This window comes from Lissotriton vulgaris, chromosome 5, assembly GCF_964263255.1.
Source record: "Lissotriton vulgaris chromosome 5, aLisVul1.2, whole genome shotgun sequence".
Classification (NCBI taxonomy): domain Eukaryota; kingdom Metazoa; phylum Chordata; class Amphibia; order Caudata; family Salamandridae; genus Lissotriton; species Lissotriton vulgaris.
In genome coordinates, this window is record NC_141693.1 from 1,252,382,808 (window position 1) to 1,252,400,063 (window position 17,256).

General features: G+C 42.4%; 1 protein-coding gene across 2 annotated transcripts in view; it reads right to left on the bottom strand.

Moving 5' to 3' along the window:
• Nucleotides 1-17,256, bottom strand: part of LOC147712416 (omega-hydroxyceramide transacylase-like) — a 565,370-nt gene that overhangs the window by 248,591 nt on the left and 299,523 nt on the right. For both annotated transcript variants that reach the window (XM_086923103.1, XM_086923104.1), the window contains exon 3: nucleotides 10,294-10,359. In XM_086923103.1, coding sequence (XP_086779229.1) covers nucleotides 10,294-10,359 — 66 coding nt within the window. The remainder of the gene's footprint in view (nucleotides 1-10,293; nucleotides 10,360-17,256) is intronic.

Sequence of the window (17,256 nt, forward strand, 5' to 3'; positions counted from 1 at the left end):
CCGCCTCGGTCACACGACAACTCCAGACTGCCCAGAACTCTGCAGCAAGGTTACTTACTGGTACCAGCCGCTGTGCATCAGCTGCACCCTCGTTGAGAACCCTGCATTGGCTTCCAGTAAAGGAGCGGGTCCACTTCAAGACCCTCTGTCTGGTCCATAAAACTCTTTAAGGGAAGGGCCCTCCCATTCTAAATGACATGGTCAGACCATATAAACCATCTAGGGATCTTCGTTCAAACCAGCAAAACCTTCTAATAATCCCCAGGACCAACAGGGCCCGAACAGGGGGCCGTCTCTTTTCGCGAAATGCGGCCAAGTTATGGAGTGCTCTCCCTTCTCCACTCCGTCAAGAACCTAACTTGCTCGCATTTCGCAAAAAGTTAAAAACAGTACTGTTCCCTAAGATTTAGATAAGTTGGTCCTCTGTATTTTAGGTTTCTGATGTCCACTTTCTTCTAATTAAACATCAAGCGCTGGGATGCTTCCGAGTAGCCATGCGCTATAGAAAAACCTTTACAATTACAATTACAATTACAATTACTCTTCACTGTTTGTACAGTGCCTGGGAGCAAGATAGGTCAGCTCTGGTATCCCTCCTTGATTTCTTCCTGGGTTTCTCTCAGGGGCTCCCTGATTACCTGTAGGTGATCACTTCCCTGTGTGAGGGAGGCTGTCAATCCAGTCCCTGAACGGGGAGGGAGAGGTAATAAAGTGCACTTTGTCCCCATGATTTACTCATAGTCTAGCAGGAAATAATATAGCATAGGTAATCCCTAGAGACCTGAGGTGCTTCTTGGCATCCATGAATGAAGCCCACTGGTTTTGGACCTCTCCTGGGAAGTCCGGGAAGAGCATTACCCTTTGGCTCTCTACCATGATATCTCCTCTCAGCTGGGCCTGCTCTAGGATATGGTCATGATCCCTATAGTGCAAGAGCTTGGCACTACTGGCCTGGGGGCTACCACTGGTAGTGGTGGCCGTGCCAGAACGCAGTGTGCCAGCTCAAATTCAAGAACGTAGATAGTGCCTCTGGGGCCACCTCATCACAGAGTCAGCTCTCTAGGAAGTTGACAATATTCCCATTGAGCCCTTCTCTGTGCTCGGGCTCGGGCTCCTGGCCTTATTTTCTGTGCCTTCAGCTCTATTTTATACGGTCTTAACTCTGCTTTCCACTTGCAACATTTGTTCTCTCATGGACATCATTTAGGGAATGACTTCCTCCAGTATGCTTTCTGTAGTAGTGACCCTTTCAGCCAACCACTGGTGGACATCTCTTAGAAGCCCAATTTACAACTCAAGTACCTCCATGGTGGCACTGATGGCTTGTAGTATAGTGTCTAGGGTAGCCCCTTATTGGCCTCCGGACAGAGGCCCAGCACTCAAGGCCATTTCCTTCTTTTTAGAATATTTACCCATCTCCACACACCAATGCAGGCTTAGAGGTTTGGCAACAGGGGGCACCACCGGCGAAGCATGAGTGTCTGTAGGTGGAACTGCCTATGGTGTCAGGGTCCCAGTAAGAGTGGGGGACAAAGTACGTGGCCAAAGTAAGTCTCACATCCCCAGTATAAACCGTGGTTGTGTGATGCAGTTGTATGTTCAAGGGTAGGTGCAGCAAGCTTGTGCACCTGGCAAAACCCCCATGATGGTGCGGGTCACCGTGCAATAGCCTATGAAGCCTATTGTCTGTTAGAATTAGAATTCTAGGTCGAACCAACAGTGATAATTATCACGAGTAGATACCACCACCCTCCACAAAACAAAGAGGGACAGCTCAATAATAAATCAAGATTGAGCTTGACTCAACTAAAACGTTTTATTTCAAAAAAGATACTGGTCCTGATGAAGCACCAGGGATCATTCTGACCACTTTTAGGCACGAAACAGGTCGACTTTTTAGTTACTAGGAGCCATTATTACCCACTAGTAAAAACAAATTATGTTTTTTTTTACTCTGACCGGGGTACCAGCATGTTAAAAATGTTCAGGATATCCCCTAGCCAGTTTTAATATGTAATCTAACACTCACTTTTCACGACCCCACTAAGAACTAACACCCTCACTCGTCAAACGGTGGAATAAAAAAGATCTCTGCTAAAAAGACCCTTCGGGGGACCCGTAGGGCATTGCAGCACTGGCCCAACGAGTAGCACCGCCCAATGATGATGCATGACATCCCTTGAGGTGTGTGAGGGCAACAAGATACATAACTTTTGACTGACTTCTGTTGAATAGCATAGTATCCATAAAGAAATCGCTCATATCCTTCTGGACCCATGCTTGCCCTATCTATCTACCCTGTATGCCAGATCTTGATGATCACCAAATAACCAGTCTAAAGAATATTTCTAATATTTCTAAAACATAGCATCAGGGCAGTATTTCATCTCTGTTCCACACACAAATGAACTGCTATACTATAGTGTCACCTTTTGAGCCCTTTGGGCAACATTCTTTGTTTACTTTCACACCCAAAAGATGACCTTGGCTTCAGGAAGCTGCTTTTTACCTTAACCTCTGAATCCTACATCTGATTTTATTCTAGTTTGTGCCATTTTAGCCATCAATTGTGTTCACTTTTACTAAGGTGGTTTGGGAATGTATTACCATGTATATTTTTTAACTGCAATGTTGTTTGATGTTGTTGCACATGTACCACATTCTTTTTTCCCGGAGGAAAACTGTGCTGCCTGTGTCAAGCCCCCAAGAGAGAACCAGATATTCCTCACAGAAACCAATTAAATGAATGGCAATTACATTGGGCCTGATTCACAAAGGTAAACATTCTTGTGTACATTTACTCATGTGTAAATTTACTCCTACACCAAGGTGTTATGCTCTACTTTTTTTCCTGTTCATCATTTGCGAGTACAGATTTGCAGGTAAAGGTAGCCTTACACTTCCCTGCACTCTTACGTGAGTGGGTGGAGCCTCCTATAGCCAAATTTAGGAGTCAAATTTGACTACTAGTACCCTTTTACCCGGTGTTGGAGCTCTCCACAAATGAGGTAGAGAGAACTCTATGGGAAAGTAAGGATACATTTAATAAAGTTGATGAATTAAAAAATACTTAAGCATAACGTGATACCGAAATGTTGAATAGTGTCAAATAATCAGCTTTAGCCCAAGGAGTTTCAGAGTTGGCTAGAAAGCAATGTGGCCAAGAGCCAGGAAGGTGGAACCTTCTGAGAAAATTCATTTTCAAGGGGGAAAGTTGTGTGGAGACTAATTGGACCAATGGTCACAAAAGCTTTTAACACCTTGGCTGCTAGGTGTTTTCCCCCCCTGTGCTGGAAATTGCACTTCTGCTTTATTCATGACGAGCTCAGCTCGTCATCAGCACAGCTCAACTGTGCATCATGACGAGCTGAGCTCGTCATCAGCATCGAAAGGGTTAAAGATAAAAAGCATGTCTCTCCATATAATGGAAAGTCATCCTCATGTAAATATATTAACAAAAAATACATATTTCTACAACAGAAATTGCAGGAGCCATTTTCAAGCCAAAAGAGAAAGAAAAAAGTAAAGAATCGTATTCTTTTAGAGCGCAGTGCAAAAACCGAAGGTCCTAATTATCAACAAGAAGGAAAGGCGAGACTTCCTACAGGAACTCATGTTCACCATATTAAAGATCAATAGAGAGTAAATATAACAGATCAGTGGGCACTGAATATTATTCAGAAATTGATTTCAGGCCTTCATACTCCAAAACATCCTTACTCCCATTAGAAATAACAAGTTGAAAGCATCACCCTTGACGGAAGGAATTTCTTCACTATTGGTATAGAAAGCCTCCTCACAGGTCCGCAACTTTGGTTTTATCATTGACAAATCTTGATCTATGCGTCACCAGGTTACCAAGGTTGCGGTCACCTGCTTTACCATCTTGAGATGGTTGAGGAAGATTGTATGGATGCTGCCTGTCTCTACCCAGAGAACCGTAGTCCAGGCCTTTGTTACTTCAAGGCTGGACTACGGTAACATCCTATACCTGAGAGCTAATAAAGATGTAATGCCCAAGTTGCAGCGCATGAAAACTCGGCCGCTAGACTATTGTGCGGGGCCTCCAGAACCTCCTCAGCCTCTAGTTTGTTGGATAAGCTACATTGGCTCTCAGTCAAAAAACGGACTAGGTTTAAGGCTCTAACCTATATGTTCCGTTTTAAGTACGACAGAGCCCCCCACTACCTGAAACACTTAGCCTACCCCTATGTACCTTCTCGCACTCTTCGGTCCGCCACACAGGCTAAATTCCAGGTCCCCAAAGCTAGACTTTTCCGTATGGTTGGTCGGTCTTTTTCGTATTTGGGTCCTGTACTGTGGAATGCTCTCCCTCTTTCTCTTTGCATGCAACCCAATCTTTCACTGTTTCAAAAGTCACTTTAAACCTGGCTTTTTAGCCAGTAGACCGTTTTTTACTCTGCTGCTCCTTTGTTAGCGCCGGGAAACCCTTGTTGGGTAGCTGTTTACGCTCATATAAATTTTAAAAATAAATACATAAATAAATAAATAAATAAAAGCCATTGTTCCAGTAGTCTTGTAAAGAAGCTAATGGGAGAATGCAGACCAGTTTTGTACTTGAAAAGACCATTTATTTCAAGATAGCTAATTTTTTCTTCTGGCAGGATAAACCTTGTTTAACCCCTTGCCTGCTGATGACGAGCCCAGCTCATCAACCCCAAACAGGAGGGGAATTACCCCGCGGTTAAGGGGTTAAAGTATTTTTTAGACTCATTATACTAAGAACACCAATTGTATCCTAGGCAATGCTGTACGTATTCTCTGGGTTTCTCTCCACTACAAAGGAAAATGAGGCATATCTTCTTGTGAGCCTATCTCTGTAGGGGAAATACTTATGGAATTAAACAGTTAAAATTGGGAAAATCACTGGGCCCAGATGGCTATAAAGCTGGCTTCTATTAATGTTTTGCCCCACAATCTGCCCCTTTGCTAGCAAGCCTGTATAACAATTTCACACGTATGATGAGTCCAACACGGTCAATGGAAGAGGCATTAATTGCTATACTCCTACACCAGTCAAGATCCTCTCATGTGCTCGTCATACACACTGATCTCTTTGGTGAACACCAAAGTAATAATCTCTGTTAAGGTCTTGGCAACCTGCATGGGAGCTATACTACCACACCTAATTCCTGTGAACCGGGTGGGGTTGATGCCAGCTCGAGCCACTTTGGATAATACTAAAAGGCACTTCACTTAATCAATATCACAAGAAAAAGGAGCAAGGTATTGAATCTCCTCTCCCTCAATGCTGAAAAAGCGTTTGACAGGGTAGACTGGGGTATGATGACAATGACCTTCCATGAGGCACAGGGTCAGACTGATTTGCATATGGCATGTCTGAACTGGGGTGGCTGAGTGAGCTAAAGAATGGTGATGGATTAAACCCAGATCAGTTGACTTGGGATGAGTGTTTGATTTGCTCAAACGCTCCATCCATCATCCCCTTTTATTTCACTTTGTTCGCCCTAAGTTGGCAGGGTATGCTCAGACGTGAGCCCCTTGCTAACTTGGCCACTGGATTCAAGATAGCCTGGCTGATGAGAATTATGAATCCGAAACCGGTCCCAGGATGCTTGTTTCCGGTCCAGGGAAGACATGGCTTGGCAGTTCAGGCTGGACTGTTCCCATGAGGCACAGGGTCGGACTGATTTGCATATGGCCATGTCTGAACTGGGGTGGCTGAGTGAGCTAAAGAATGGTGATGGATTAAACCCAGATCAGTTGACTGGGGGAGAGTGTTTTATTTGCTCAAACGCTCCGTCCATCATCCCCTTTTGTTTCACAATGACCTTCCATAGAGCAGGATTGGAACCCAGGTTTCAATGATGGCTGGACACGCTGTGCACAACACCAAAGGCTAGGTGGGTTCAGGTGAATGGCATAGCCACTCATAGAATAGAGATTCAATGGGGCACAAGACAAGGCTGGCCATTATCACCAACGCTTTTTGCCTCTACATAGAACCTTACTGCAAAAGATTCAGGAGAATGGGGTGACTCAAAGCATTCCATTTAGCAGAGTCACATACAAGGTATCTGCCTTTGCTCACAACATTTTGTTGTCGCTCACAGCCCTCAGACAATCCCTTGAAGAACTAACCTTTCTACTAGAGGGATATCACCATAGCGGATCTCAAAATTAATCTAAGCAAATCCCAGGGACTCATCTTTGCAGGGGGACAATCATTAGTCAGCTCTTTAAAGAATTAAACATCTTTCCAGTGGACCTTGACTAGACTTACCTATCTAGGGAACTTTCTCTCCCCTGACCTGCATGAGTATACCAGGAGCAATGTTACGCTTCTCTCCAAGATGGTTAGAAACGCTCACAAACTGTGGGGCTCACATGCACTTTTATGGCTCAGCAGGATAGCATCCCTTAAAGTGATCATCCTTCCCAACAACCTCCATCTGATTCAAAGCCCCTTACTCTTGCTTACAAAACATGAACTGTCCTAATTACAAGACATCAGCACCAGCTTCATCTGGCGTGGAAAAAAACACGGCTTAAACACATAAGAGGGTGCTTCCACAAAAGGAAGGCCTAGGGTTACCAAATATACATAGCTACTAACAAGCAGCATACTTAAGATATGTTACAGAGGGGCTCATAGAGGAGACTGAAAAATGTGATGCAAATACGACCAACGCTTTATGTCAAACCTCCTGGCTCCCTGGCGGAAGTACTGTGGATACCCAAATAACAGTGCTGCCATAATTAAATGTGCGCCAAAACGTAGGGTCAATCTAAATATCCGGGACTACTCGACTATGCATAGGGACTTCCATACTCGTGCCTCACCCATGACCCCAGTAGTGGGCAAAACTGATTTTCCTCCTGATTGAATAGGCCACACCTCCAGGACTGGATAATTGGGGAATGCTATTGGCTTTGAGACTTCTACCACAACAGCATAATCAGACCGTTTGAGGATATCAAAGCTATCTTCTGGGTCCCAGAAGGAAAAGATATTGATACCTAAAGTTTTAACATTGTGTCTCAGATCTCTACTTGAGAGAAGCAGGTACTCACGTGCTAACTCCCTTTGAAAAGTTCCTCCAAACACTTTATGCATTGTAACACTAGGAAACCCACTGACCACATATTCCCATACCAAACTAGTTGGGGAAAAGATTTAAAGATCCATTTAGACTAGAAGTTAGGGAAGCAATTTGCACTTGCACCACAAATTTTACACACCACACGCAATTTCAGAAAACATCATATAAAATAGTGCATACATGACATTGCACTTCCACATGACTGCCCGCCATTAATAAAACTTGCTCTGAACTATGTTTAAGGCAATGTGAGGGCAGAGGCAACATTATACACCTACTATGGTCGAGCCTAAAGATCACACGTTTTTGGTCATTTTCAGTTATAAGGGAAGTTCAAGACATAGATCTGAGTGACAGTGCTGCCTTTATTCTCTCAGGAACCCTGATAGAAAGCATTGATCCACTACATTCTGCCCCAGTTATACAATTTCCCACCTTTCTGGGATCATGAGGCAAGACTGTTATCCCCACAATAGAACTTTGGTTATAGAGTTTGTGGCAGCTGATAGCCATTGAGAAGACGCATATATTTTGAAGGACAAATCAAACAAAAGTGTGAAATTATGGGGCCTGGTCCTTAGATTCTTGAATATAGACAACAGGGGCCGAATGTGGCCCTCTAGATTGTGGGCTCTAAGGCTTCTAAATCAGGACATACACTTATATAACTCCACTTAGCATTGTATGTTTCTGATGATCTCATGTGCCTTTTCAGAGCCAACTACAGGATGGAAGTTGACCGAGTGAAGCAAGATGGGAGGGTGAGGAGGTCTTTGTTTCTGGTTTATTCTGGGTGGGTATGCCTGCCTAAATAATGTGGGTACAAAAATTCAATAAACATTATTGAAACTAAAGTATTTATTTGTTCCAAATAACGAATCAGCCTGTACACAAATGATCTTTTCCAACTGAATAGGGTTTTATTCATTATGCCAAGTAAATAGTTATGCACATCACTTCCCAAAGTAACCCAACACTCATAAAGGTATTCACTATTAGAACACTGGAATGTTGAGCAGTCCATTGAAGACAATGGAGTACTCCGGGCTTCTAATGGCCGGTAGAAGCCGGGAGCATCAACACTCCAATTTTGGGTCACAGCAACAACGGTGAACAAGTGGAGGAGTGTAGCTCAATGGTTAGAGCGGCAGACCCTGATGCAGAGTTCTGGCCAGGGACCAGGGTTCGATTCCCGCCTCGGCGGGGTCTTGGGCTCAATTTCCTCTGACCTGTTAATTCTCGCCTCGGTGCCTATTCTAATCACGGGCCACACGCTGCAACTCTGGGCAATAGCTTGCTTAGCCTCCACACCGGCCCCAACAGAGCTAAGGATGCCTGGCTTCACCCTGGGGGTGCCCAGTAGTGAACACCTCAAAGCGAAAGCCAGGAGGGGTTCCACAGCAGTATGAGTTTCAGTGCCAGGAAACCAAATAGGCGACACCGCAAGGTGACTGTCTGGTGACAGTGCGCTCTATAAGTACCATGACATGTACATGACATGAACAAAGGCCTGACGGAGTCTGAGGAGGATTTCAACTACCCTCGGGCTCCATGAGGCCTTTGCTTTAGAAATTAGAATATTCTGTGGAATGTTCCTATAGCCTTAGAGCCCTCCATAGCGGGCTCTACCTGACATAAAAGGCCCACTCCCTTGTTAAAGGCACTCACCTTCGCATAGGGCTTTTAACGTTGGAGCTGGCCTTTAACGGCTGGTAGAGCCCACTAAGCCAGGCTCTAAGGCTATTTTAAGTCACTATTATAATCCTCTCTCAAAGGTTACTCTAGTCCTTAAGGGTTATATCGCCATTCTATAAGAGATCATATTCTCCATCTCAGTCCCTGGAGTTCTATTAGACCCAGGTCTCTCTCTCTCTCTCTCTCTCTCTCTCTCTCTCTCTCTCTCTCTCTCTCTCTCTTTCTAAAACTGCGCAGGACTTCTTTTCACCTGAAATATAGACATTTCCCAGGTAAGGATTGGTGATGTTCATATTGGGCAATCTCCCTCTCCACTGCCCACACTTGCTCGAAACATAGAGATTTCCCAGGCAAAGATAATTACTGTTTTCATGCAGAATCCTCGCCTGTCATATCTCTTTGAAGATTTTATAGAAATTGACTCCTCTTTCCTTCTTTTCCCTCCTCCACTTTCTACAGATCCATCCATCACTACATGCTCTGCTGTCTCCTGCGTCTTGTACCTATTGGTTCCTGCACCCATAGGGTTCAGGCCTTAGAAGACCCATGAACCTGCTCCCGTCCTTTCACAATGAAGTTTCCATCATTTTCTATGTGGTGTGCCAATTATTCTGCCTTCCTGGTCACATACCTGCCTTCCTTGTTAAGAAATACTGCTGGTTGCAGCCCTTCCGTTTCTCTGTCCTGCATACTGTTCAAGGATTGTGCTACAGGCTTCTTCCTCCTCTTAGCTCCACCAAAATTCCTCTAGGTGGTGGGAACACCCTTTCCACTCATTTGTGAACACCTCCGCCTTTCTTCTAGGTGCCTGCTGTCAAGGTGGCTTCAAGCTCTTTGGCTATATACTCTAGTGAACCTCTTTACATTCCACTAAAAATCATTAATTTAATACATTTGGTATTCGTGATATAAAAAGAACAAGAAAAGGGACGAGAGATAATGTCAACATTCTTTTCTGGTAGTTCCATTACCCTGAGTCGACACTTCTTGTCCTGATCATTGCATCTTGCCCGTCTACCCTTAGGGTATTCAGACGTGATTTTAGTGGAAGGCAGGCGCAGAGGGTATAAGAACTTGGCATTAACAGGAAGAAGCAAGGTGTAGTGAGGGAGTATATAAACCTGACTAACGGTGGATCTGGTTTGTTTTTACTTATTCTTTATGAATTTCAGCTTGGAGACGTGTCTGGGAGAGATACATCTCTCATATGTAAAGATCCCAAGAAAGCAGGATGCATTCGGACTAATGAAGTTACCGAATTCCTTTTAACATTGCTCAATATTTTCCATGGAAAACAATTAGGGGCGTTCTCAAATGACAAGAAATCGCATCTGATTAGAGCACCTCTAACAGCAGATAATTTGGTGTCAGTGCAAAGTCCAAACAACGTCTAATTATAGTGCCTTTAGGATCCGATAATTTGTGACTTCCAAGGCCAAACATGCATACATTGACATTAACCAAGAATGTTAATAGTAGCTTTGACTGAAAATACATTAAAAAAGACACTTACCACGCCTCGATATGATGGAGGAACGAATCCACAATAGACAGGAACAAAGCAACTACAAATCAGGGCCTGTGGACAGAAAAGTTATTGCAGATTGTAACATAAAACATTTATAAAAATAAATAGGCATACAAAGGATACATGTCGGGTAGCCATGTATGGTTTGGTGTGTATTTCATGCAGCAGACTTACAGCAGTCTAAAGGGACCAACTGAATGGTCCGCGTTGACAACCCAGCACAATTCTATGTTTGAAAGACAAGCATTGGGGAGATCCATGCATCTCTGTCTCACATATCTCCACCTTCCCCTTGCGCTCCATCACACTATCCTTACCTTTCACTGGCCACCAACCTCCATCACAGTTCCAACACTTACATGGCACTTCTGGCTACCTTGGTCAGATCCCACCGCATGAACATATTCTCCTTTACAGATGACACTCAGCTCATCCTCTCACTCTCCACAGACTAGAGTAACACCAAATCCAAATTCCACAGGTTCATGACCAGCATTGCAAGCTGGATGTACAATAGATGCCTCAAACTCAACTCAGACAAAAACATAAATACACATCTTTGTAAACAATAAATCACTGTGGGACAACTCCTAGTGGCCCACAGAGTTCGACCCAGTACCCAGTACCCACAGCCACAGAGCCTGCAAGAAACCTCGGAATAATACTCAACAGCAGGCTCTCAATAAAGAAGCAGATAAATGCTGTCTCATCCTCCTGCTTTCTCACCCTGTGCCTGCTCAGAAAATTCTTCAAATGACTCTTTTTCGACATCAGACTCACAGAAATCCTGGTCCTCATCACCAGCCGCCTGGACTTCGCCAACTCCCTCTATGAGAGAATCCCCACTCAACTTCTTAACAGACTCTAAACCATCCAGAACATAGGAGCCAGGCTCATCCTCAACCTCCTAAGGAGGACGCACATCTCCCCATACCTCAAAGCCCTACATAGCTCCCCGTCAGCAAACATTGCCAGCCCAAACTACTCCCTCACGCCTACAAAGCTGCTCATAACAAGGGTCCAGCCTTCCTCAACCACAGGGTGAACTTCCACCAACCCACCCAGAGACTGTGCTCCTCATCTCCTGTCACACACCCGCCGCTTCCACCGAAGCAAGAGCAATGGCCGGCCCATCTCACACCTGGCAGGTAAGTCCTAAAAGGACCTCCACCTCCGCACATCACCCACCCTGAAAGAGTTCATGAACGACTTGAAGATCTGGCTCTTTGACAAATTCAGCAGCAGCACCCACGGTCCCCAGCCCCTGGATACCCTCAGGAGTGATAAGAAGAGCTTTCCAAATCCTATTTGATTGATTGATTGAATGTCTGTTCCTATTCCCAGACATGGCTGCATAATCTCTGACCCTCCCCTTTTCTCTACTACATCTGCTTCACAGTCCTTGCCCTTGTGTTACACTCCTCTTTCTTACAAACCCTTGACCCAAGCTTTGCTTTTGCAAAAGGCCCTCATGAATAGGTGTCTCTCCAGCTCTCACTCCTGTTCCCCAATTCGTCTACCTTCATCTCCTGATGGAGGAATGGCAGAAGAAAACATTATCATCAACTTATATTGTAGGGGGCCTGGCAGAGAAGAGTTCAAAATAAAAGCAATTTTGTGACTTGTAAAACCAAAGATGTGCGCTTTCCGTTGCATCTGTACAATATGATTGATAAATACTGGTGAAAAGCTGATAAAAAAAAGAATTGGAAAAGCCAACAGGTTGAGGTTTAATGTCCTAAGGCATGCAGCGTTATCACATCAGATGAAGACACGTGGGAGTCAGCAGAACCAGACAGGGAGGGCTATAGCTGTCAAGTAGTTCCTGCTGCAGTAAAAATTCAAGCACTGCGTGGAGGTAGAAAGCCTCGCCTAAATAGCCAATAGCATTAGATGAGAGATTTTTACTCCACTGGACAGAGTAAAGACGCGATTGACAAGGTTGAAAGAGGTGAGTGAGAGAAAGCCAATGGTTGAAAGAAGCATATTCGAAGGCCGCTCTATGTTAATTGTTAGGAATAAGTCTATTTGCCAGCTGCGCTATCACAACTCTGGCCAAACCAGGAGATGGACCATGCCCCACCCTACGGAGTGAATCTTGGTTATTACTGTAGTCATTTGCACCACACTCAGAAGACAGCCAGAGAAACTGAGAAAGCACAGGCGGAAGCATTGTTAATTTTTGTCCTTTCTAAATGTCTTCTATTGAGGCAACATCAAGCTGAAGATGCTAACAGGAGGTGAAGGTTATTAGCTTCACGCTTATCAGTAATTTTCAGAAATGTACTTAAATTATGCACAGGAGTGGAAAGTTGTCTAGTAGTTTATTATCAGGCGTGTCCAGAGAATGACTTTGTGGTTCTAGGTGGCCCATTTAGATGTTTTCAAGAAAAGCACGCACAAGTCCTCAAGTACCCTGACAAACATTAGCCATTTAACCATGCGAGGAATATTATGGTCATGGTTAACTCATCATAGGGCAGCTGGATTAGAATCACAAAAGCTCAAACCTGAGATTTCAGAATAAAAGTTTATTTTTGTGGAACATCAGCTTTGTGTATGATAGTAATATGTATTTATTTATGTATTTAGTCAATTAAAACCATTACACTGTAATTCATTAGGTATCATGAACATGAAAAAGTACTTTACTTTCTATCTAACACATTGTCACTAGCATGTTTTGTCAAATTGTTTTCCTATAATGGGACATACTAATAAAATCTTTCATAATCATTTAAAAACCCATGTTAAAACCATTAATTCCTATAAAAAACGTTTCTTTTCTTGCAGCGGTTTTCTATTAAACTGCCATTTTGCTTCTGAATGATAGTTATCTCCCACATAGATCATCCTTCAATGAATGTTGTTTGATTTCATTGTTCTTTGAATTTCTTAAATGCAATTGAACCTTTTTTTCCTTTGTAACTAATATAATCCTAGGATTTAAAGCCAAAGTGCCATGTGAAAATGAGCTAATGTTACTTTGTTACTTCTTCCTAATGTGCGAGTGCCTTATGTCGGTTGTTTCATTACTTTCAAATTTGCTTTTACAAATTGTACACCCCGGCAAATAAGGGGTATAGAGGAGCCGCCAAGCCAAGTGATTACCGTTTGCCTACAGGATCAAATTTTCAACTTTCTAAAAATTCCTTTCAGCATTTTTTTCCTTTCTATCAGGAACTTCGGGTATACGCAGAAGATGTGGATCAAGTTTTATTGCTTGTATTTACACATTTGGCATTCTTTATTTTGCGACTGGCCCTTTCAAGATGGCATTACATCTGTTGTTTCCCACATTCCAAATAGATATTGAAGAAAATTGTGTTTTATAGGCAGAGAAGTGTGCTGTGAGATACTCCTGGGGCAGCTTTTTTTTGTATGAATTCATCAATCTCCAATCATGTCGTCTTTGTGTGAGGGTGTTCTTGTCTGTTAGGTGTGACAGTTGCTTTGTTTTTAGCCTGTATTACTTGATAAAAGGACTGTTTCACAATACTCGCACTCAAGGCTTCTTGTACTTCCAGTTCCTCGATAGCCTAGTTTAGGTGTTGTCCCCAGGATCCCTTTTTTATTTTCTGTTTTTGCTTCTCAATTTCCTGCCAACACAAATTGTTGATTGGTCCACTTTCAGATGTGCAGAGTCTCCAGCATAGTTTTATGAAAGCGCCTTTACATTGATACATTTGATTCAACAATCCAAACTCTAAGTGCACTTGGCCTGGGGAAGCTGATTTAGGGATATTAACACAGATTTATCTACTCTCGTTTGTATTTTATTTAAGATGTCTACTTCTCGACCTTTCCATGTTTCCATGCCATATGTCACTGTTGGCATTAACTGTGCACACCATACTGTTAGCAGATGGTCTAATGAAGGACAGCTCAGTTTCTTTTTTAATAATTTAAAGCCGTAGGTTAGTGATTGAGCTTTTGCTTACATTGCTTCTGAATGCTGTTTACCTTTCATTTGGTGCTCCACGTTAAATCCCAGGTATTTGTATGTATTGACTACTTTGACTTTTTTCCCTTCTAGGAACCATGAGTGCTTCTTGTTAGTTGAGTCTACCAGCCGTACAACTTTAGTTTTTTTCAGGTTTAGCGCTAGCCCTTGTTTATTCATGTTGGTTGGTTGAAGCTTTTATTCGATATGCAAGATATCTTGTAAGCGTACACAAAATACAGCAATTACAAAACTAGAAAAAACATTTTTTTTAAAGCAATATTGGATGTACATTTAAGAAGGATAAAAGGACATGTAATGCCAGAATAAATTAGCTAAAAACGAATTAAACCGCTATTGACAGTCTCTTGCATCGGATCAACCAAAAATGCTTTAAAAATTTGGCTACACCACAAACAATGGGGGGGGGAAGTGTCCGTCATTAGGATGCGAAGGGCCACCAGATAACTACGCGTACCCATATTGCGACGAAGGGGTTTGAGCCAAAAGCTCCTGGGTTTAGCATAGTCCGGGCATTCGAACAGGATATGCGGAATAGACTCTATCCTAGTGGAACAACGGGCACAAGAAGGGGACATGTGGGCACCTGATTTCCACTTTGACACCAGGGCCCCAACTGGAAGGGAGCCCACTCTGAATTTAAAATACATAGCTCGATCAGCTGGAAGGGTGATTAGGTCCAGGTAAGGCTCGTCAACTACTACATCTTTTATTGTTAAAAAGGCAGCTGTAGATTTACAATGTCCAGAATTTATAACTAACTGATCCGCAACCCAATTCCAGTATAATCTTTTCAAAACCTCTTTTATTCATGTAATTGTTTAGGGCCTGCATGCTAAGTTGCAATTATGTGTATGAAGTTTTTGGTGCTAAAGCATCAGGGATGTAAAGGAAGAAACAGATATGGGATCCTGCAAGGTGTGACCCAGAACATTTGGTATATCCACAGGCAAGCTTATGAACCCTGCGGCTGCTGAAAGAACAGGCTATGAGAAACCTTACGTTTTGGTATGCACATTGTTGATCATGGATTCTGAAGGAGAGGAGTTGTCAGTACTGAGGATAATTGGGCCAGTAAATGAGGGCACAGCTCACTGTTTTCAATGATGCGTTCTTGATCTTGGCAACAGACTTGAAGGCACATTTGTCAAGAATTACAAAGTCAAGCAAAGTGACAGAAACCAGCGCAAAGTATTCATGAAGTATTTGCTTTACAGCGCAAAGCTTTTTTTGCACTGAAAAGTACCACTAAAAGCAACACAAATAGCACTTTTCACTGCTTTGCATCAAGGGAGCTTCTCATGGGTGGTACATGTGTGTTCCAACACTACAACCCATGGTTTTTGATTCAAAACCGTATCTACTATAATTGGTAGACAGGACTTCGTGCCAAAAAGTAATGCCTACTTGAGGCAAGCGTTCACAAGGAGAAATGTTTTCATTTGTAAATGATTTCATTACTGCTGTCTTTTCTAACATTGCAGATGAGCTGCACTGTGCAGTAAAAATCCAACGGGTCAAAAGTTTTAAGGCTACTTTAACCATTGCATATCTAGTAGCTTATTATCAGGCGTATCCGGAGAATGACTTTGTGGTTCTAGGTGGCCCATTTAGATGTTTTCAAGAAAAGCACGCACAAGTCCACAAGTACCCTGACAAACATTAGCCATTTAATCATGCGAGGAATATTATGGTCATGGTTAACTCATCATAGAGCAGCTGGATTAGAATCACAAAAGTTCAAACCTGAGATTTTTATCGTTATCGTATCCCAATGTTACTTCTTCCTAAATGTGCGAGTGCCTTATGCCGGTTGTTTCATTACTTTCAAATTTGCTTTTACAAATTGTACACCCCTGCAAATAAGGGGTATAGAGGAGCCGCCAAGCTATGTGATTACTGTTTGCCTTCCAATAACAAAATGCGTGCTAGACATCACACACACCTCTGCACCGTTATGCAAGCCTGTTTGGGCACGAGTGCTGAGGAGGCCGCAGCAGCTGCTCCTTATGTTAGTATAAGTGCCTCTGTGAAGCTCTATCCTCCTAGCGGTACAGAGTCTAAATATCGATTCCTAATTGTCGACCTACACAAATATCGAGTTGGAAATATCGACGGTACAGAATTTCGATGTCAAGAATATCGTTGGACAAAATATCGACCATTAGGTAAGTAATATCGAATTTATTTATATCAATGTAAGTAATATCGAAGTTAGTAATATCGATAGCATATATATCTATGTAACTAATTTCGATGTTACTAATATTGACATTTGTATTATTTTTATGTATTTAATTATGTATGTGTAATATGTTTTTGTTAAGTATTTAAATTTTTTAAAATTATATGTGTACTATTTTTATATATTAATAATGTTATTTTCAAGTAAATTTTATGTTTTAGTACTGGAGCGGGTTGCGGGTTTATAGGGGAATAGGATGGGAAGTAATTTAAATATACTAAATTAATTATTAATTTTTAGGAATTATAAATTAATTTTAATTAATTTTTGTTTTTATTTCTGTAGCGGGTTGTGGGTTTATAGGGGAATTGGGTGGGAAGTAATTAAATTGTAATTAATTAATGATTTATAAATTTTTTTGTGATGGATAAATATTTTATTTATAATTAATTATTAATTGGCAATTAATTATTTAAATTGTTAATTTATTTTTTTAATTGGTAATTAATGTTTTTAATTGTTATTTGGATTGGATTGGATTCGGATTTATAGAGCGCATGGTTACCCTGGAGCGTCCCCGCGCTATAGAACCCAGACTACTGAGAACAGAGAGTGAGATTAGGGGCCCTGAGGAAACAGAAAGGTTTTTAGAAGCTTCCGAAATCGAAGAAGGCTTGGTTCAGCTCTAAGCTTCAGCAGTAGAGAATTCCACAGGGTTGCTGCATTGATGGAGAACCGTCGTCCACCTGAACGCGCCCTTTTTGCTCTATGAATTTTAGCTAAGCAGTTGTGATCTGAG